The sequence below is a fragment of the Pseudopodoces humilis genome, chromosome 5 (genome assembly GCF_049639895.1).
Source record: "Pseudopodoces humilis isolate 2021_Gansu_Grassland_sample_001 chromosome 5, ASM4963989v1, whole genome shotgun sequence".
In the NCBI taxonomy this organism is placed as follows: domain Eukaryota; kingdom Metazoa; phylum Chordata; class Aves; order Passeriformes; family Paridae; genus Pseudopodoces; species Pseudopodoces humilis.
Window position 1 is genome coordinate 67,119,085 of NC_142204.1, and position 22,156 is coordinate 67,141,240.

Consider the following 22,156-nt stretch of genomic DNA (forward strand, 5'->3'; position numbering starts at 1 on the left):
GCACATTTTAACTCAAAAGCTGCAAGCCTCCACTGTATTTACTGTGAGCTTTTTATCCTGAGACTTCTCTGTACCAAGGTCCTTTTTGTTCAGTTGAACTTGACTTACCAGTGTTTCAGTGGCCTGTTTCAGTTGAGGGTAAAATTGAAGGATGTGCTTGAGATCAAGGAGTTTTATGTCCTGATGAAGAAATAAAAGCCAAAAGTGCTTCCCTGCTAACATTCCAATTCCACATCATCCTTCTCTTCCCACTGAGCAGTGTGGGTGGCACTTGGTACTTGTTCAGGCCCTGTGAATGCACTGCTTTTATCCATTTTGATTATGCTTGTGAGGCAGGAGTTCTGGCTCCATTGTTTCAGTCTTTAAGCAGTCTTGTAGAATCACAGAAATTAGGAAATGTACAAAATGCCCCCTTCACTCTTCCTGGGCATAAAATTTTGGATGCATCCATTTTGGAGAGATTGCGATTAGGACTTTAAAAAGTTTTTCTGTAAGTTGGTTTATGATTGGTTTTGCTTGTTTGGGCTTTTTAAAATAAACTGACATTTGAAATGTTAGAAAAAATATATGTTCTTAGATATTACACTGACATGTTGCTCGTGGGCCTGAGATCCAGAGCTGACTAGATATCAGTCCATGGTATGTGATCTAAATGACAGTGGTCAGAGGAGGTGCTTTTTACTGTGGTGGTGAATATTCAGGGTGCTTAACATGGACTTCAGAGAGTGACTGACTCATTCCTGATGCCAGATCTTGCTTCATAATCAGAAGAGCGGGAAGAGATAACAATACTGTGGGGTTTGTGGGGATTTAGTTAAGTTCTTTCCCCCCTTCTCAAGAGAAAGAAATATTTTGGAAGGAACAAAGCACTGCATATACCAGTAGATGGTGCCACTGATACTGGAGTGTTTCTGCTGCTGAACCTGAACTTTTGTCTCCCCTGAGAGGGAAATAACTCAATCTCTGATTGCCAATTTCAGTATAATTAACCCAAGGCTTTTCCTTACTATATTTCACCTATTTAGAAATACCCAGTTCTAGTATGCTTCCCCATGAAGAAACCTTTTGTGTCCTGCAAGGGAATAACAACAATGTGCTCTAAGTCTATTTTTCCCCCAGGTATACTCAGTTTACAGAGATGAAATTATTAGCTCTCAGCAGGCTGGCATTTGTTGAGACCAGAATAAAACTTATTTATCTTAAAAATTAATTAATTAAATTTATCTTAAAATAGTTGCCATACAGGAATCCCCTGTATGTTAAACACACCTTAGTTCCGCTACAGTCCTCTTTTAGTTTAGCTTTTGTGGGTGTGTGTGAAGTAGTGAGACTTTCACTGCTCTCAAAGTTAATGGCTAAATGCTTAATAACATGGTAGTAATTTGCTGTGGGTAGTCAGCCTTGACTGTGTGTTCCAACAAGTTCAAAAAATGTAAATACTGCTTCAGTTATTGATTAACAAAAGAGATAAAAACTGTTCAATAGGTAACTGAGGTACCCACAATGTTTCACCAGGAATCTTTTGTGTTGTCAGGAGGCTGGCTGGTTATGCTTTTTTGGGGGGAGTATATTCTGCTGCTTCTAACCCACAATTTTAATACATAATTGTCTCTTTTTCTGTAAGTGGGTATTAAATGTCTTAGAAATGGGCTCCAGTGATGTAGAGGCAGAAAGGAGAAAGGAGGCAGTTGTGATGGCTTTGTTTTGGTGTTTTTGTCTTGATGCTTTGTGCCAGGACAAGTTCTGTGTATCAACTGTGCCTTTGGATTATTTTTGTCAGCGTATTTTTTCTTTTTCTTTTCCTTTCCTGAGCAGTAGGGAAAACCTTAAGCCTTCATAAAGTGTAAACTCAAGATGCATTTTTCCCTTACAGGCAATTTCTCATTAGAAGCATGCAGATTTAGGATGTTCCTCTCCACTTACTTTGGCTTGTTCTAGAGTTCATCTGTTTACTGCATTAACTTAGGATTCTGAAAATAAAATGAAAATACTTTCTTCAGCTTGGTATTATTAGCTTACATGATATTATGAGGCCTCAGAGTACGGTTGGTTTCTCTGCATTTAAAATTGATATATACACAGCTGGTTAGCATAAATGTGCAAAGGAAATGGGTGTGAAGGAATGTAATTAAGGCAAGAGAGAAGGAAATAAGGAAATTCTATAGAAAACTTGAAAATATTACCATTTGTGGGAGTACTAGCAGAGTTTTTGGGAAAAGGGTGGCCGTATCAGATCTTCTCAGCTTTGTTTTATGTAATAACCGCTACATTCATTTAGAAGTTTGCCACCTTAAAAGTAAAGTTATCTATCTTCCTAGTTCTGTCTGCTGCTTTTCAGAAAGAATATTAATACTGTGCCATAGCCCATGGGCTTGTCTGGAAGAACCTTTTTTTTTGCATGTTGAGATGGATCTGAATTTTCTTTCTCTTTGGTAATTTATTGAAGGTCAAATTCTGTAGTTGATGGTATTCAGCATTTTATCTATGGTAGGAGTCAAAAAGGAAGTTAACTATGAAGTATTCCAACACGTTATGGTGGTTTACTTTCTTGTATTATTTTTAAATGATATTGCATTCTGAAGTGGGCCAGAAAAATTGCATGTGTGTAGTTCTGTCAGTGCATTGATTCTTTTCACAAGTAAAATGGTACCCATATTTGTAGACATAAATGCATTTTTGTCTATGAATTGATTGTTTTATCCTCTCCTTTGTTTGCAGATTGGATTTGCTACCATTTTATGCAAGACTGGTTGCCACATTGCATCCCTGTATGTCTGATGTAGCAGAGGATCTCTGTTCCATGCTGAAAGGGGATTTCAGGTTCCATGTATGTTTTAGTGATTTAGTTTTTTACTAAAACCAGGTTAACCAATCTCATAGGTAATCCTTATGAGGAAAACCCATTTTGTGTTATGTAGATACTACTTCTAAAACTCAGTGAATATTCTTCTGTCAGCTCAGCAGTTCTAGAAAAAAGAAGAGAAATTTTTGTAACTTTTTAAGTCCTTGTAGAGGAGAAGTTTTTACAGCTTTCCATATATGCTCACATATTTATATAAATGAGCTATACAACAGTTACTGCAGATGTTACAAAAATTAGAAACTCTGCTTCATCTGTGTTAAGAATTTTCTGTAAATTAATAGCTTGCTTTTAAAATGAGACCTGACCTATTCTAACATTTCCCACAACAAGGCTACTATTGTAGTGATTACTATTATCATTCAGTATTTAATTCAAAATAGATTTTACAATTTTCATCTATCAAAATTTTCCACATAAATGTACTTTCCCGTGTTGTTTCCTTCATTTTAAGTGTTGTAATCAAAATTATTGTGGTGCACAGTGATGATTCCCTCGCTATTTTTCTGAGTTTTGTGGCACAGGTTTCAAATTTTTTTCTAATATTGACATTAGAAATGTGTATAAATTTCTCAGACTTACTTGAATCTTAACTATGTTAACTTTATCAGAAAAACCTCTTTCTGCTGGGGAAATGCAGTTTTCTGTTTTGCGGATTATGTTTAGATGTAGATACATATTTGTGTTTTGTTCCTAAATTTTGCTGAATGTCAGTAATTTTAAAAGTCTGCACGTTACTAAATCTGACTTGAAAAAGCCATCAGTGTTACATATTTCTTTGAGGACAGTACAAGTGGTCCTATTCATGTAGAGACTTCTTACTGATTCTGAAAATACAGAATCTAAAATATTTTATCACTGCTTCACTGTGGCAAAGGAGGAGGATCTATGGCTGTAGGTATGTTAGAGGAATGAATTGTTTTGGGGGGTGGGGAGATGGGGAGAAGAACAGAAAATCTTCTGAAGAAACAAGGTTGTAGGGAGAGTTTTAGGAAACCCAGTGAGAAGTCAAGGTGGAGCTTGAGGAACCAAGCCAATACCAAACACTGCTGAATTCCCAAGTGTATTTTGTGCATGTTCAGATAAAAGTAATTTAGAAGAATTTGGTATTTTTGAGGGTCTGCAATCAATTTTTTCATTGTTTTTTAGGTAAGAAAAAAGGACCAGATCAACATTGAAACAAAGAATAAAACTGTGAGATTTATTGGTGAGCTTACCAAGTTTAAGATGTTCTCCAAAAATGATACTCTCCACTGTTTAAAGGTTGGTGTTTTGATAGTCCTGTATTCCTGTGTATGTTGAAAATGTGTCCCCATCCTATTCCCCTTCACTTACCTGCTGCTGATGTTACATGGGATGTTTTAAACCCTGGTGTCTTTGGCTGCTGTGTATGAGGAGACTTTTATAGCTGCTATAGAGGTTAGAATGTTTTACGTCTTATAATGGGAGGAACATATTAAAATAAACTTCTACATTTCTTCTACATACTTTTACAACCAAACTGCTCATCATTTTCTTTTTAAGTATGGCAGACATTGGTACTTATTAATCTGCTGTACATTGCAAAACTTCCATTATGTTGATTTCAATTAATGTTTTTGTGGAGGCAATAACAGTAAGAGAGAAGTACTGGAGGCAAAAAGCATTTCAGTGATGCAATGCAAGGTGTGGCTTTTATGCCATTTTAGCAGGTGCTTTTGTTTGTTGAGGAACAAAACATCTCTGGAAGGCATTGATCTCTAGGCACATCATCTCACTTTGCATGCTGATAAACATTCAAACCTTGATGTCAAGTCCCAAATTAAAAATAGGTTTTAAAAAATAAAAGTGCCTTTGATAAAAGATGCTTGAGACTCACAGCTTAACATCACTTACTGTGTGAATACTTTCTATTCATTGACTTGTTAGATATCAAACTGAATTCCTAAAGAAATCATAATCACTCATCATTTCACTTCTTTTGTCTGTAAAATGCTGTAAAATGCAATGCTGTATTAATTACAGTTATTGCTTAACTTATAACAGTGCTGTTAGGTGTCCTCTGAGGTTACTGTGCCCTTGTGCAGTAATGGGTAGTTTGGGTGGAGTTTTTATGCTGGTCTTTCAAAACATCCTTTTCTTCTGAAGCCTAAATTTGGGGTCTATAGACTGTTCTTATGAGAGTTTTAAAATGAGATTAATCTTTTGAATATTCATAGAATGGTTTGGGTTGGATGGGACCTTAAAGATCATCAGGTTCCAACCCCCTGTCTTCCTCCTAGACCTGGTTGCTCAGAGCTCCATCCAACCAGGCATTGAACACTTCCAGGGATGGGGCATCCAGATTCTCTGGGCAACCTGTGCCAGGGCCTTGCCAATCCTCACATCTGATCAGTGAGATCCACTTGCATTTATTCTGTAAAGAATTTAGAACACTAGCATAGTTTTCAGTCTGGTAGATATAACTTAATGTTTTCTGGAGCTGAAAAAGATGTTTAACAAGCTGTACTTTTGTATAAATATATACTAGATGCTTCTGTCAGACTTCTCTCATCATCATATTGAAATGGCTTGTACCTTGCTGGAAACCTGTGGAAGATTCCTCTTCAGATCACCAGAATCTCACTTAAGAACCAGTGTTCTTTTGGTAAGAGAAAACTTGCTTTCTTATGGGGGAGGTGTCATGGCCTGACTTAAAGCAATTATTTTTGAAACTATTCTTGAGAACTCCAGTTGACCTAAAAAAATTTACATTTTGAAAAAAAATGTAAAAAAAAAGAATTCCGTTTCTGAAGTAAAAAGCTATTGGTTTTGCACTACTAGTATTCAGAGTCAGGGCAACCCCAGAGGATGCGGTTGCAAGAATATTGCAGCTGTACTTGAACATGCCTGAAATAGTCTTTGGGAGAAAAATAGTAGTAAATGGAACCAGACATGATTTCAACTGGAAGTGAAGACATTTGTGCAAGAGGTGGTTTCTGTGCGCTGTATAATGATCTGGAGTTCTAAATGTGAAAAGAAAAGTTTATGAAGTCACTAAGAGAAGCAGTTTTAGAAGTAGAGATTGGGAAAGAAGATTAGAATTGCAGTCTGTCAGTCTGGAGAAGTACTGGCAAAGACTTAAAAATAAAAAGAGCTGAATAAAAAATAAAAAGAGCTGAATAATATATTATCTGACTTGGGAGACAGTCCTAAAACTCTGTGTCCAAGGCAAGAGCCTGAATCAGACATGGTTGAAGAAGACCTTCAAAGATAGATTCACCTTTTCTTAAACCAGTAATCTCTCTTATGCTCTAGTTAATGGAGTTGTGTACTTTGGTATACTGTTGTACGATTTCTTTTCCACAAAATACTGGTTTTTTTTCTGAACTTCTTTGAATGTCAGAACATCTGTTGAGGTGGTACAGTCATGAGAGGAAAGAGATGAGCAAATTAACTGCAAGTTCCTTGGCTCTTGTTTTTTGTAGCAGTGTACTTTGTATCTTGAAAGGTTTAAATCTCAATTTTCTAAAGGTTTGCCAGCTGATGTGTTGTATTGTGCAATATCTTCCTTTCCATAATCAAGTAATTTTCCCTTGAAAACCCCGTTCTATTATGTTTAAAAGACATTTCCTCATTGCTATCACTTTCTGGTAGTCAATAAAAATTTTAGAAGTGAGGAAAAAATTAAATACTTACACCAGAGCTGGGTTTTAACTGTTAGCAGTAACTGACTGCTTTTAGTGTTGTGCACTACAAAAATACTGACTGTTAGCTGGATTGCTGGAGTCTGCTGGATGAATGCTAAACATGGCTTAACTGTGAAGTGCAAGACAAACCACAAACACTGTTTGAATCACTGAAGCTTAAAGCCTCACGAGGTTTTGGATAAGTAGTCTTTTCTTATGCATTGAGGAACCAGGAGAAGGTGGAAGATGGCGAATAAGTTTGGAATATATTTATTAAGATGTAAAATAGGATAAATAGATTTGTATTCTGCATTCATCTTAATAGCTGCATCTTCTAAGAATCCTGTAAAAAGCCTACAGAGATTAATTTTGACTTAAATAGTCTTATACAAATTGGATCATAGTCTTATGGTCCATACAAGTTAGTGTGAACTGTGGAAAAAATTTCTCCTAAAGGAAGCTGATAACAATCTTATGGTAAAAATCTAAGTGACTGTAAAGCTGATATACTCTTTTGGGTAGAATTAAGGCTTGTTGATCCTCTAAATAATTATTGGTCTTAATCTTTACTGCTGACGATGTATTTTGTAATAAGATTCCAAATAGGCCATGTGTCTCCTATTAAAGACAATGTTGCTTTGTCCTGGTGTAGAAGAAAGTCATAGTTAAGAATGGATTTAAAAAGTAATTAAGGAAAAATTACTTATTGAGAAGTAAAGTGTTCTATAAGGGCGTCGCAAATTTAGTGGCACTAAGTTACTTATTCTAGAGAACCATTTAGTGATCATATCCTGATTTTGTGGAGCTACTTCATGTTTTGAAAATTATTTAAAGATTCTTCTTTTATTAGGGCAATGTTTATTTCTAGTAATGGTCCTCTTGGCAAATCTTTCAAATTCAGTGTCCTTTGTGTAATTTAAAATACTGATGTAAAACTAGATTTGCTGTAGGATTGATCAGTTGATAAATGAATTGCTTGAATTGGATTTTTCAAATTGGAGATTTGAAAGGAAGATCAACATCATCTTGATCTATGTTTCTGTAGCATAATCAAGTTAAAATGCCAAATTCTTGTATTATACTATTGTGGCCTTGCTGAAAGAATATTTGAAATTCTGGTATTAAATGCTTCCTAATGCATTTTTAATCATTTAATTTAGACAATTGTCTTAAGCTTTAGGGCCAGATCACTTGTGTTGGTAAATATACAGAACTTAAGCTACATGGCAGCTTCCTTCTTGATGTGACTGCTCTTTACTGGTGGTGCGGCAGATGTTGTTTGTACAGGCAGAGGCTTTGGCAAAGTAAATGCAATTCATGTAGAACTGTGTTAATTCACTATAACAATAAGTTGCTTCCACGAAATAAAAAAATGCCATTTTGAACTGTCAGAACAAGTAGCAGGGCAGAGCAGTGCAGGTATTAAAGGGAAGGAGGAGCTGAACAGTTTCAGTGTCTTGCTGTAATCTGTTGTTTAAATGTCAGTCATGCTGAAATGCTTTCTGAAATTAGAATTCTCATGATGCTTAAGTTTTGATTAGTAACTTCTTCCTTGTTTTTTTTTTTTTATTTTATTTTTTTTTTCCATAGTGGTCATCACCAAATTTTCTTTTGAAATGCTTCTGCAGGATATGCTATGTGCAGAAAGATTTTGCTATTCACCAAGAACCCAAACAGTTTTAATATTTTAACAAGGATACTTTAATGTTGTTTGTGGTTTGTTTTTATTGAAGGAAAAACAGAAACCTCATCTTCAGATGTAATGCTTTACCTGTTTATTTCTTCATTTTAGCCTAGTAAAACGGGGATCCAAAGTAGCTGATGAGCTTAAAGCACTTTGGACTGCAGGTCTTACTTTTTTTCTTCTGAATTGCCTCAAGGTTTTTGTTACTACAAACAGTCTAGTGTTATGATTTCTCTTCCCAGTCTGACCGTCTGATGCCTTAGCTGAAAAGGGACTGAAAAGGTTTCTTGAAACGCTGAAGATTTTTAATAAGTAGAGATTAAGACTAATACAATCCACTTACAGTTAGAACACACACTCAAGACTGCTCAAAACCCAATAAATTACAGTGATATTGAGCCTCCAGGTAGTGCATATTGTTTCTTCTGGGAAGGACCATTTTAATTATAAACTATTATTTACAGTATCATGTACAACTTTTTATAATAGGAAAATACACAAATTATGTCAATTTAGGGATTTTTAAATGTTATTTGCCAGCCCTTCTGCCATTTTCTCTGTTCTGCTTCACTTTGACCCACTTCATTTTTCAGTTTATAGTGTAGCATGATAAATGCCTTTAAGGCAGCAAAGGCATCTGTCTAGATCTTGATCTATCTAGAAAAGGTGAAAAATTTTCAGAGGTAGCATTAAGATATATGACATGGTAAAGTTTGGGAATTTTCTACTCTAAGTATTTTTTCCCCACAGAAAACAATTTATGCACTCACTTGTTAAGTGCTGTGCATCTGTTAGGTGACTGTAGGAAAATGTGCTGCTACTGACAGAAATTTCCCATTTGGAAAGGAAGAGTCTCACAGGGAATCAAAGGAAAGACCATTTGTGTTGTGGAAAAGGTTAAGAATTAAATGCCTTAGGGTTGATGTCAGATGGAGACCTTCCTGGTGATAGATGACTAAAATCCAGGAGGAAACTTACATTATTAGTTGGGTTACTATGTTGCACAAAGCTTCTCTTCCTCATTGAATTAGCAGCTGAAACTCAGGGTTAAGGAGCTGTTTGAGTACATTGATATTTCAGTTGAACTGAAATGTCTGCCATGTAAAAGAAATTTTAAATTATTCAGGTTAAGTGGAAAGGCCACAAGCGTGAAAAACAGTGTTTTCTCACCAATAATCAAAGGAGGTTTAAACTCTTGGTTGCTTTACTGGACTGCATGAATGGTTGTACTAACATTTGTGTGAAGGGATAAAACAGTACTTACATATTAATTTTGTTTGTCTGTTTGAAGTTGTAAATTACTGTGTAGCCAACCTCTAGCAGAAAATAAAGTTTACAGAGGTCCAGTTTCCTGGTGAACCACCATAGAGGGATTTAGAATATATAGGATCACTTACAGAATTAAACCTATATTCATATAATTACACAGATGCATACTGAAAAGCATTTAATAATGGAATTAAGCTCATCCTCAACTGTAAAAATCAGCAACTTAGAAATGCTATTTTTATTCTTGTACAGAATTTTTAGATAAAATAAATTTTTAAACCCCACAAAATAAACCTTATCTTACATATCTAAGTTGAGGTATGGAGAAAAGATTGTATTAAGTGAGGAAAATCAGGACAAACCTGAAAATCAAGCACAGTAATTAGTGCTCTTACTTGTTTGATTTTTTTCTGAAGCATTACTTTATGATAGATAGGTTTTTTCTTGCACTTTTCTTTCCTGCTTGGGTAAACAGCAGTAATGGAGCATGGAATAAGGAAAATTCTGTTGTCTAAACCTTTGGAAATTCATATGAAACCATCAAAAACTCTCTGGAGTTACATGCAGATGTAAAAAGTAGATTGCCAGTCTTATGATTCACTATGTTTGTGCCAAAACACAATTATTTCAGCTACTTTAATTAAATAAAAGCTAGTTAAATAATGTTTAAACAGAGTTCCTAGTAAGCCATTATCTTATCAATGATATATAATATAAGTAATATATAAATATAACAATATAAACCATTGTGAGCCATTTATCTGAACAGTAGCATTAAAATTTTGAGTTAAATCTTAAAAACTTTTCCGAAACCTTTTTTACCACAGGTGAACTATAATAATAGGGATCATAAAGAAAAATGGCCAAGGAAAGAGCAACACAGAACCATATATTTGTACTTTGTAATTTTTTCTCTCTACCCAAGTTTTTAACTTAATTTTCTGCAACCTTTCATATTTACCATATCCCAAATGTAGCTCTAAAAGCCTTTGGCTTGAAAATGTAGTATGTCAGCATCTCTAACTGGTCATTTGCATTTGTTTCCAGGAACAAATGATGAGGAAAAAACAAGCAATGCATCTTGATGCACGCTATGTTACAATGGTAGAAAATGCCTATTACTACTGTAATCCCCCTCCAGCTGAAAAAACTGTGAAGAAAAAACGTCCTCCTTTGCAAGAATATATCCGTAAGCTTCTTTACAAGGATCTCTCCAAGGTCACCACAGAAAAGGTAAATCATTTCAAAATCTTTAATACACTTTTTACTGAAACTGGTATAGTGGTAACTTTGGAAAAGGTTTGGGAAGAGCTATGGTTTTTTCAGTTGCAAAGAAGAGGGATCATTTTTGTATACATGAATAAAGTGGTTTAATTTCTTTTATTGGAATATGTAGAAGCCCCAGTCGTAGACCTGTGTTCTCAACAGTATTAAATGGTGAAAAAAGGGAGAGTGAGATGAGAATAATTGTGTTCTGTACATTGTGTTCGGAGAGTTAGGGATAAAAGGCTTCAGTTAAATACAGACTCTAAGAGCAAGTAAATTGTGGAACAGCCTTGGACAGCTTGATCAGTAGCTCAAGGACAGCAGTTGGGTTATGTACATAAAGTCTTCCATAGCCACTGCAGGTCTGGAGGATGCCTGGAGGGGGAGAAAGAGGTTGTTTGCAGGTGCTTACAGGGATTTCATCCCAGCCAGAAGAGAAGGGGGGATGACAGGGAGCATCTTGATATTTTACCTGCTAAAATGTGAAGCTTGTCTTAAAATTTGGTTTAGGTCCTGAGACAGATGCGCAAGCTGCCTTGGCAGGATGCAGAAGTTAAGGACTATGTTATATGCTGTATGATCAACATCTGGAATGTGAAATATAATAGTATTCACTGTGTAGCCAACCTCTTAGCAGGGTTGGTCCTTTACCAGGAAGATGTTGGAATTCATGTTGTGGATGGAGTGCTAGAGGATATTCGACTAGGAATGGAGGTAAACAATCAGTATTCTTGCTAAGCTATACTCAATCTAGTTACGTTGAAAGGAAATCTAAAATAGTTGTGCTTAAAGGAAGGAATCCTTGGATTCTCTTTTTTGTCTGACTTTTCTACCTCACTTATTTGCTTTGTATAGGTTTATTTAAATTAATAGAATAATTGTACCAAAAAAATACCCCAACAAAACCAAACTAACAACATTTCTTAATACAATCGTTTTGCCACCCTTATCTTAGTAAGGCCACAGAATTTCTTTGACAGTGTAGACAGATTTACACAACTTCAAGTAACTTTGGAGATCAGCCCATATTTTAAAAGCTGTTATAATTACAAGAATTCTCTGGGTGATGAAAAGTCATCATAGATTTAAGATAGAGTGTATGCTAATTGTATTGGAACTTAAATACTAGCTGACCAGCTTTCATAACTACTGTTTACTTTCATGTAATGTGTGTAGCCATAAATCATCTTTTATTATAAGAAATTCTGACAACTTTTTAATGCAATTTTTCCTTTGTAAAAGGTTGGTTGAGTTGGTTGGTCTGTTTCTGCATGATAGAGTGAATTTTCTTGTTCTTTTTTGATAAAGGTTAATCAACCAAAGTTCAACCAACGACGGATCAGCAGTGCCAAGTTTTTGGGGGAGCTTTACAACTATCGAATGGTAGAGTCAGCTGTAATATTTAGAACTCTGTATTCCTTCACCTCATTTGGTGTGAACCCTGATGGCAGTCCTAGTCCACTGGACCCTCCAGAACATCTGTTCAGAATCAGACTCGTCTGTACTATCCTCGATACCTGTGGGCAGTATTTTGACAGAGGATCCAGCAAGCGAAAACTTGATTGCTTCCTTGTATATTTTCAGGTATTCTAATTTTTACATAGCTCTGTAAAGTTCTTTAACAAGCTAATATAAGTTGGTCTGGTACATATTTATCTCCTTGTTCTCTTGCACTGTAATTTGTAGAATCTTGTCTGTCTGGTAGCAGTTTTCGTTTCAAGTGATATATTATGTTGACTTATGCCAAAATGATTTGAGGTGCTCCGTGTTCATGCTGGGGTTTGCTGAACTTGAAGAAGAGAAGATTATTTAGACTGCTGTCTTCAGCTAATGGTTTTTGTAGAGAAAGAGGAGTCAGATACTTCTAAGACATGCTCAGTGAAAGGATGAGAGGTAATGGGCATAACCTGCAGCAAAGGAAGTTCTGACTCAATAAATGTAATGAAGGTGGGGAAAAGGTTTCATAATGAGTGTTTAAACACTGAAATGAGGAATTTCAGACCATGGAATTCATGCTAAAACTTACTGCATTTAATTTATTTTTTTATTTTCTCTATAATTTATACTAAAGGGTATTAAAAAATTAAAATTAAGGTCATAACTTATTTCAGACCTTTGAGATACAAATCACTCATCTGCATGCAAGGTGTAAAATAATGTTTTGAAGAATATAACCTCAGAATGGTTTAGGTTGGAAGGGACCTAAAGGATGACCTTGTTCAAACCCCCTGCCATGGGCAGAGACACCTCCCACTAGACCAGGCTGCTCACTGTATGATATGGTCTGATTTTTCAATGCAAAAATAAATGTTTCAGAGAAGACATTATTGTATTTTTGTTACATGTAATAATTTCAGTAAGCCTTCCTCTTAAGCATGTAATCTTTTAAGTAAGATTCTGTTTCAGTTTCAGGTGCAGTATTTGCAGCACCTTAGTTCTCAAGTTCTACTGTTAGATTCAATTAAAATTGGCATTTATTTTTTACAATGTCACTGTAAGAGGTATATGTGAATTTGTTGTAAAGCAAACTGGATAAGGCATTTGAAGCTGGCTGCAGTCTGAAGATTTTTTTTATGATGTTTCCTCCCATTCCCATAATATGCCTCTGGAGAAATTAATTTTCTTGAAAATATTTGGGGGAAGGAATTGAAAGCTGTCTGGTTGTTAAGTGGTCATCTCTTGTAGAAGGAGTTTACTCTGAGAAGGCACTTTCTTGTCAGGGCTTTTTTGTTCTGTTTTCATACTTTTAACACTAGTTATGATTCTTAATGTTTGTGATTTTTGATTATCAAACAAGTTTTAGTGATATCAAAATATCTAATAGTTCTATGAAATAGGAAAGTAGTGACATGAAAGCTTTTGTATTTTTTACTATACAAATATGGCATTTTAAACTTCATAACTTTAATGATTTATAAACATCAGTGTGCATATAATTGATTTTAATATTTGGTATTCTAGCGCTATGTGTGGTGGAAAAAAAGTCTGGATGTTTGGACAAAGGACCACCCTTTTCCTATAGACATAGACTATATGATCAGTGATACACTGGAACTGCTGAGACCAAAGATAAAGCTCTGCAATTCTCTGGAAGAAGCTGTGAGACAGGTGCAAGACTTGGAACGAGAATTCTTAATAAAATTGGGTAAGAAAATGTGCAAGGGAAGTTAGGTATTTTTGACAATTCCTGTAGTTCTTAAAATTGTCTCTTTATGATGTAATAGGTAAATACTGTTATTTTTATGATGATTTATTCTCATGATAGAAATATTTTTGTAACTTTTTTGCATGTTTTTTTCTAATCATCATAGATACGATACAGAATCTCCATAACTCTAAAGTAAATAGATGTTGTAAAAAATATTCAGTATGAATACTCTTAATATAATAGTATTTGGGGAGCAGAAGTGTATGTGTGTGTGTATTACTTTTATGGGATTACTTTATGGAATCATATGGTACAAGTGATGAGGAAAAAAATCCTTAATTTAATCAGACAGATGTAGGAATCACACTAATTTCAGGAGAAAACAGTTGGGCTGGCAGCGCGGCAGCTCAGTTGAAAATATACTGATATCATCATACTAACCTTTATACCTCTTGTACATATCCATTCTTAGAAAATGTTGGATACTACTGTGCTTATTACTTGTTAAATGAAGTTGTTTTCTAATCTGCCATTTTTATTTGGAAACAAGCATGTTCATTAAAAGTTTTTGTATGTTAATTTTGCACTTTGTAAGTGTTAATTAGAGCACTTCACCTACTTGGACACATTCAATTTTTAAGAATAATTCTTTAATTCAGTGGGATGAATATGCCTAATAGCCACATAAAAGGTTGAAACCTCTGTTTTAGGAGGAACTTTTTTTAAAATATGCTGTTTATTTCATTTACATGCCTTGAAATTCCCTTCATAGTAACTGAAAAGCAGATTAAAATTCCTGTATGGTGTGATCTAAACTCACGGTTTTCATGCTGTCAAAATGTTAGCCAAGAAGAAATATACAAAGTGTTACATAAACTGTAATAGTCTTTTGAAAGGTACTCAGCACTTCCTTCTACAAATAAAAGGGGCTTCACAAAACTTTACAGTAATGGCTGATGCTAAGTGCAGTTGGTCTAATGTCAAAAGAGGAATGACAACCTGAATAGTGACTGTGTTGATTCCTCAGTAAATTCCTAGAAAAACTAGTGGCCTAGAACATCATTCACATTGACATTGCAATGTCATTGCAATGAACATTGACATCAGCAATACTCTGAAGGATGAAGTGGCTCCATAAATTAAGAAAAGAAAAAAGAAAGAATGTATGAGAACAGTAGTGTGTGAGGGAATTTCGAGGGTTTTGCATTGGATGACTTATATCTTGCAGTGGTCATTCTCTAAAAACAGATTAATTTTTTTACTGAATCAGAACCATGCTCAAGTCTTAAAAACATTCTGATTGAAATCTATATCTAAGACTAAACTGGACACTGTAGCCCTGGAAGATGCTAGAACTAGTTTTTCACTTCTGTGGAAATGGTACAGATAATGGTATTAGATTGAAGGATGCCTTACTGAAGGAAAGGAGGTATTTATGTCTGATATTTTACACACAGAGTAAACTAAAACATCTTGAAGGACAGAAGGCAAGCAGGTCAGCAAGAGAAACTGCGAGATGAACTAAACACACAGTGTAAGAATTTGTCAGACCTGTCTGCAAGGAGAATGAGCACACCAGCTAGTACTTAAGGAAGAGACTTCACTTTCCCAGAGATTTCATACAGGCACCTACATCCTCATAGGTTCAAGTACTGCCTTAGAGCATTAGGAGAGAGTTACAAAGGTTTATTAGAGGCTGAGAAAATTGTTGTTTCAAAACTGTTAATTGACAGTAGAGGGAAGTACTGCTGCAAAGACTGCAGGGCTTCATGTCTCTGGATTCTGCTGGTTTTGTGCAGTCTCTGTGCTTTGGTACTCAGATTTTGTAGTGTGTTTCAATAGGGTCCACATTTAGTTTGAGGATGGTTTGAGGTGGTTTGAACAGCTTCTTCTGTTCTCTGGGTGATTTTAAGCATTCTCTCTAATGTTTTCCTCCTTTTCTGGCAGGACATTATTACTCATTGTGTCTAAGTTAACTATATAGGAAATGTTTCATTCAGAAGTCAAATATTATAACCAATGGGAAGTTTTAGTGCTTAGTAACAGTGGACTTTTGAAGTGTTCTTCCACATATAACTTGAGTGGTTATATGTGTTCTAATGTTCTAAATCTTTCTCTTTTTTCTAAATTTCAGGAATTGTGAATGACAAAGATTCCAAGGATTCCATTACGGAAGGAGAGAATCTGGAAGAGGATGAAGAAGAGGAGGAAGGTGGAGCAGAGACAGAGGAACAATCTGGAAATGAAAGTGAAGTAAATGAGCCAGAAGAAGAGGTAAACTTAATCATTTACCTTGCCCCATGTAAAAGTAGTGATTTTTATTGTTTATTACTTCCTGAAGCCCTTCTAAGTCAGAGTTAGCAGGTGAAATGTGGGTGTGCACAGCCCAGTCAGTATTATGAGGGTATTCCCATCCTAGTTCCATGTATGTGGAAAACTGAGTGTCTAAGGCTTATTCCGTATTTTAGCAGAAACTTGAACCTGATAGCTTTGCTCAGGGTACGTGCTACTTCTCAGCAAGAAAATACCTTCAGCTTTTGGCATGAAAAAAACTCACTTTTAGATGACTTTCTTTATCTGTTGTAGAAACATTTGTATTGACTAAATGTCAGAGTAGTCATTAGGAAAAATAACAGGTGTTCAGGGTATGCTTATGCAATATGAATAAATAAAAGATTTATGGAGCATAAAAACCTTCCTTGTTTACTGTGCTAATAATATTTTCAATCAAAAATGGTGGAGCCAATAAAAAAACCCACAAGTACGTAGAAATTCTGACTTGTCACTATGACACAGCAAAGTTGACATGATAATGGTATTGTTACAAGAAAATGAGTTCATCAAGGAAACAGAACAGTTTTTCTCCATCTGCTTGGGCTGGTTGGTTTACTAATAAGCTTTCTTTCAATAGATGTCTCTCAGCATTAAAGGTCCTGAAGTTTGGTTGTATTTTCATAATATCAAATTTTGTATTTTCACCCATAAATTATTGTCAATAGAATCAGAAACAGTACCAGGGTAGGGAAGGCACCTTGGGAGATTTTTGTGTCTTCTTTCTTTGGACTAAATGAGTTCTTGCCAATCCATTCCTTTAGCTTGAGTTGTTCCCTCTGAATGGCAGAGTGTATCAGACACTACTCCCGGTTTTCTGCTGTACATTTGTGAAATTAGTAATAAAGCTGAGTGAGTTCAGACTGGAACATTAAATAAAAACTAAACCAAGCAAATTTACAAAGACTCAACTAAGCAGCATGAGAGTTTAGGAAAATGTTTGAGGAACCAGCTGTCCTTCTTGTTTTAAAATAGTCAGCAGTTGATATTGAATATTCCAGGAGGGCTCTGACAATGAGGAAGAAGAGGGTGAAGAAGAAGAGGAGGAAAACACTGATTATCTTACAGACTCCAATAAGGAAAATGAAACCGATGAGGAGAATACAGTATGTATTGAGCTGGAGATAAGTGAATTGAATTTGCATCTTTGGTTTTCTTTACTCTGTTTTTTGTCAGTGCTGCTCATAACATATCTGGGAAAACACAGCAAGGACGCTTCCTGTTACTCTTTCAAATACATTTTATAGCTTATTTTCATATTTGCAAACTTTGGTTATTACCTTTGGAAAAGTTTTATGCTGTCAAATTTACTGCAACATGTTTTCACAAGACTGTGAGCTTTCACAGGTAGCTAGACTGGAAAATACTGTGTAAATGATGGTTTTGCAATGCCAGCAATAGTAGCAAACTAATAGGATATAACAAGGTAAACCAATTACGCTCCACTAGATCTCAAGACAGAAAAGGAGACAAGTCAAGAGTTGTAAAATTCCTACAATACAAATTTGGGATTGACAGAGTGTAACATTTGCAGCTAAAGAACCCATGTGTTTGAGCCTGAATTGCAGTTACATAGTAAGGAAATAATGGACATTATTGAACAATGTGTAGGGGTGCTGGCTTCTGACATTTTTGCTGTCACGTTGTGCTTTCCAAATAATGGAAGAGTAGCCTTTTTCTTGAAAATACCACCTAATTTTATGGCCTTAATGGAAAATTGAGTTAAAATAGGTGTGTTAATGATAGAGACTTTTTTTTTATTGTTGCCATATCTTGAATGTGTCTATGCACCTGCACACATACACACACACACACACACGAGTCTATCAGAATGTTATGAGTGACCATAAATCAGGAAATATGCCTTTCAAGAAAATAATCGAGGCTGAAAACTTCTTTCTTGAATAATTTGGTTCTATGAACCTTTTGATTGTGCTTAAAGAAGCAATAAGGATATTTTCCACTTCCTTCTAGACTGAATATTCATGTTTCTGAAACTAATGTAATGGACAATGTTTTTCCATTGCAATAGGAGGTAATGATTAAAGGAGGAGGACTGAAGCATGTCCCTTGTGCAGAGGATGAGGACTTCATTCAGGCCTTGGATAAAATGATGCTGGAAAACCTTCAGGTATAAATAATTACTTTCTTAATTTAATGTACAGCTAACTGTAGTTGATTTTTTTCTTAAAGTAAATAAGTGATTAATGCTTAGGTTGCTGTACTAAAGGAGTGAAGATTTTTTTTTCTATGTTTTGGCCTCTTTTCTGCAGTTGACTTGTTTGGCTTTTAGTAAAATAGTTGTTAATTGTATTGTTTGCCCAGTGAATACATGACATACTGACATATATTTTACAGAATGAATAATGAATGCAGCAGATACTGTGCAACACTTCTGACTTTATATTAGGTTTTAGTAGGCTTAAAATGCAGATACATTTAAATTTACATAAGCTTTTAGTACTTTGTTTTCTTAGTCATATCTGGTAAATATTTCAATATTGAGTATAGCAAGCCCTGTATAATAAATATATTAATAAGATTTACAAGAAAATCTAGCATTAAGAATGTACATTCTGTGTCTCATCACACAGATTTCTTTCCCTAAGAGATTGCCTTGTAACTGTCTTCTTCACAAGCAAGGAAAACAAAAGGAAACTGTAGTAACCCTAATAAATGTATTTATATACTTCTTCATTTTCCTGGAAGGTTAAACCTTTTCTCAGTTGTGAAAATCAATGTTGCCAGCCTGACTGTGTCAGCATTTGATCATTTATAGAAATCACCCTTTTTTCATAGCAACGGAGTGGTGAATCTGTTAAAGTGCATCAGCTGGATGTTGCTATTCCTCTGCATCTCAAAAGTCAGCTGAAGAAGGGTCCCCCACTTGGAAGTGGGGAAGGAGAGTCAGAGTCTGGGGACACAATGCCATTTGTCATGTTAACACGAAAAGGCAACAAACAGCAGGTAAGGTATAGATACTGTTGAAATAAATAAAGCCTTTCTTCAAAAAAAGTAACACAAATTTTTTTTATTTCTTCCATTTCTCAAAATCAGATACAGTCAGCTTCATATTGACACATGGAAAATACCATGTATAATTTCTCTGAATTCTTGGTTGTTAATAGAAATTATGTAGAAAAATTCTGTGGTCAGATTGTATCGTTTCTATTTACATTTGGTGATTCTACCAGTGGGTCAGTGGTCTTGCATGTATTTTAGATATTGTTGTGGAAGATGAAGAGATGTGGTTGGTGGGCTGCCACTGAACATTGAAAGGAGGAGAAAGAAAAAGGAATATTCCAGAATCTTTAAGATTCTACAGCTTTTCCTGAAAGCACTTTCAGCTTCAAATGAAGATATATGGTCATTGCTAAATTCCATTTCCTAAGTGACTGCCACTTGGCTGAATCTATTCAACTTGCAAAAAGAAAAAAAAGTCACTGTCCCTGAAGACACAGTTAGGGGGCTATTTCAGAATGCATGGAGTGAATGAATCTCTTGGAGAAACTTCTATGGAATCAGGTTGATAAAACAAGCTAACTCCTTACTTCATACAGCTAAGCTGTATGTTAGTCTTGGCTCTTTTCTCCAGTGTATGTTTGAATTTTCCTAGCTCAGCAAATGCACACTACACAAATCTCTACCTAACATATTCCACATGTATGTCTTGTCATGGTTTAGGGCTTTTAAAGAAACTTTTTCATTTTGGTTGAATAATTTGATGATGAAAATAAATTACTCTGAATTTATATGGAAAGCATACCCAAGGAATTGTTTCATGCCATGTATCTGAGCCTTTCAAGTGTTTATATCCATGTCATTACTTGGTTTTTACATTTGTTACCTAAATTGTGACAGTAGTGTAGCTGTTGGGTATAAACCTGAAAGAGGCTCCTTCTCTTCCTTCTTATGAAACACATTTCAAAAATCCATGTAGGAAGTGGTTTTTCCGTTTTCCTGGAACTTGAATGTGGTATACAAAGTTCTACAAAAGCTCTGAGTGGGAGATTTTTAACTGTGGTCATTGGTCTGAGAAGAGGTTTAAGAGAGCTCAATTTTTAAAAAAAACATTGTTTAGTTTTTTCAGGATAACTTACTAGGAGTATCTGTAGTTACAAGGAATTTTGGGATCTTCATATTCCATGTAAAGGGGAAAATATTGCAAAAGTGTGACTTAGAAAGAAAGCAGAACTTGTTCAGGAGTTTTCTCTGCTCCTCCCCCAATATTTGGTTTTGGGAGTAGGCTCTTCCTGCCAAAACTCCTCTCAGTGTTTCTAGAAATGGAGAAAACAGTTCTTTATAGACTACTTCAGCTCTTGAATTAATGAAAGGCTTCTTTGTCCATAGTTCTGTATTCAGAAAAAAAATGTGTTTTAGTACAGAGTTTTAATAGAAAAACAAGCAGGAAAGAAGAGGTGGAGTTGAAAAGAAAATAATTATTCCTTCTTACGGTGCTTTATTTTAAATCTGCATGAGCAAAGTGTGCAATGAGTTTTGAAGTGATGGATGCATAGTTCACTGATCAGTTATAGCTGTAAACTTTCAGCTTTTAAAAACAGGCATAAGAAGTTTGCAGTAACCTGGGGGGCTGTAAGTAACTTCATCTGCACAGTCACCAGTGATGAGATCAGCCTACTTGCTTGCTCTGCTAGTAATGATTTCAGTCTCTGTGTTCTTTGTCAGTGGTGCTCCTGAAACAAGAAATGTTAGAAAAATGGATTGTGCTGTGCTTCCTTCCCCAGGGTAACATTTGGTAGTGGAGATCCAGTTGCCAAATACTCAGTTACATGTCAGTATCCACTCAGATTTTAGTGCAGCATTGACAAGTAGTTGTTTTGGAGTAATACAAGAGCAACTGACTGGTATTTATCAGCTGCATGTATCCAAATTCATGGTTATTACAGGCTGATAGTGACATGGACACCATATTTTATCCTCAAAACTTAGGTTCTACTGCTACTAGTTTTCTAACATGGTTATTTGAAATTAAGATGATGGCATTGTGATTTATCCATTAGCTATGATCAAGGGGAAATAATGTTGGCATCGTAAGGGATTAGAGCTGAGCTGTATCTAATATCACTTGGTATTTCTGAAACAAGAAGTTTTATGCCAGGTAGGTATGAACTAAACTGAGATGTAGACACTGAAAAGAAAGTCAAGAAATTTGGTTACTACCTAAGACAAAAGATTTCCTTCTCATTGAAGGATTTTAGCAAGGCTCCATAAAAGAATGATAATATCCATGGAATGGTCAAACCTCTCCCTGAATGTGAAATTTTTTATCTCGTTTATATGTTCATGTCTTTATCTCATGGCATTTTTATAAAATCTGCAGTCTAGTGTTCTGAATAATGATTTTTCATCTTCCTTCAGTTTGACATCTTAAAAGCTAAATCCTCTGTCCTGCCCCCATCTCACAGATTTGATGTTTTTGATACACCTGTTCACTATTTGCAAATCGGAAATGTTTCAGTTGCTCAGTAATCATCATATCCTGTTGTAATTGTCATCAGTGACTTGATTTCAGGTGGAAGCTGATTGCCTTGAGATAGTGACTCAGTGGTGTTTTGTTAATTGCCAGGCTGTTGTTTTTCTGTATCTGTTTCTCTCATTTACACCCTTCTATAGTTCAGTTTTCTTTTTCTGCTTTAAGCATCCTGTCTGAAATCCCATTTAGCTGATAAATCCATAGAACAGAGAAAATATAAAAGGCATATTAAAATGGATGAGGAGCTTAATGGTGAAGCTGGGGAATGATTTTTATCATTAAATGCTGCACATGGATTAGTTATTTGTGTAGTTTACATAAAGTTCATTTGATGATATCTGGGAACCAGCACAGCCTGCTCAGCAATAAGTAACCAGATCTTACTTTGCTCTTGGAATTTCAACTTTCATTTCTAGTCTTCCCTGCACACCTTAATAACAAGCTCATATTTATATTC

General features: G+C 35.4%; 1 protein-coding gene across 4 annotated transcripts in view; it reads left to right on the top strand.

Annotated features, from left to right (window-relative positions):
* The window catches only part of UPF2 (UPF2 regulator of nonsense mediated mRNA decay), a 52,498-nt gene that overhangs the window by 18,740 nt on the left and 11,602 nt on the right, over nucleotides 1-22,156 (top strand). For all 4 annotated transcript variants that reach the window (XM_005526056.3, XM_014255205.2, XM_088055062.1 and 1 more), the window contains exons 9-19: nucleotides 2,719-2,827; nucleotides 4,010-4,123; nucleotides 5,370-5,486; nucleotides 10,508-10,693; nucleotides 11,237-11,440; nucleotides 12,035-12,310; nucleotides 13,688-13,871; nucleotides 16,009-16,148; nucleotides 17,207-17,311; nucleotides 18,238-18,336; nucleotides 19,005-19,172. In XM_005526056.3, the coding sequence (XP_005526113.1) occupies nucleotides 2,719-2,827; nucleotides 4,010-4,123; nucleotides 5,370-5,486; nucleotides 10,508-10,693; nucleotides 11,237-11,440; nucleotides 12,035-12,310; nucleotides 13,688-13,871; nucleotides 16,009-16,148; nucleotides 17,207-17,311; nucleotides 18,238-18,336; nucleotides 19,005-19,172 (1,702 nt within the window). The remainder of the gene's footprint in view (nucleotides 1-2,718; nucleotides 2,828-4,009; nucleotides 4,124-5,369; nucleotides 5,487-10,507; nucleotides 10,694-11,236; nucleotides 11,441-12,034; nucleotides 12,311-13,687; nucleotides 13,872-16,008; nucleotides 16,149-17,206; nucleotides 17,312-18,237; nucleotides 18,337-19,004; nucleotides 19,173-22,156) is intronic.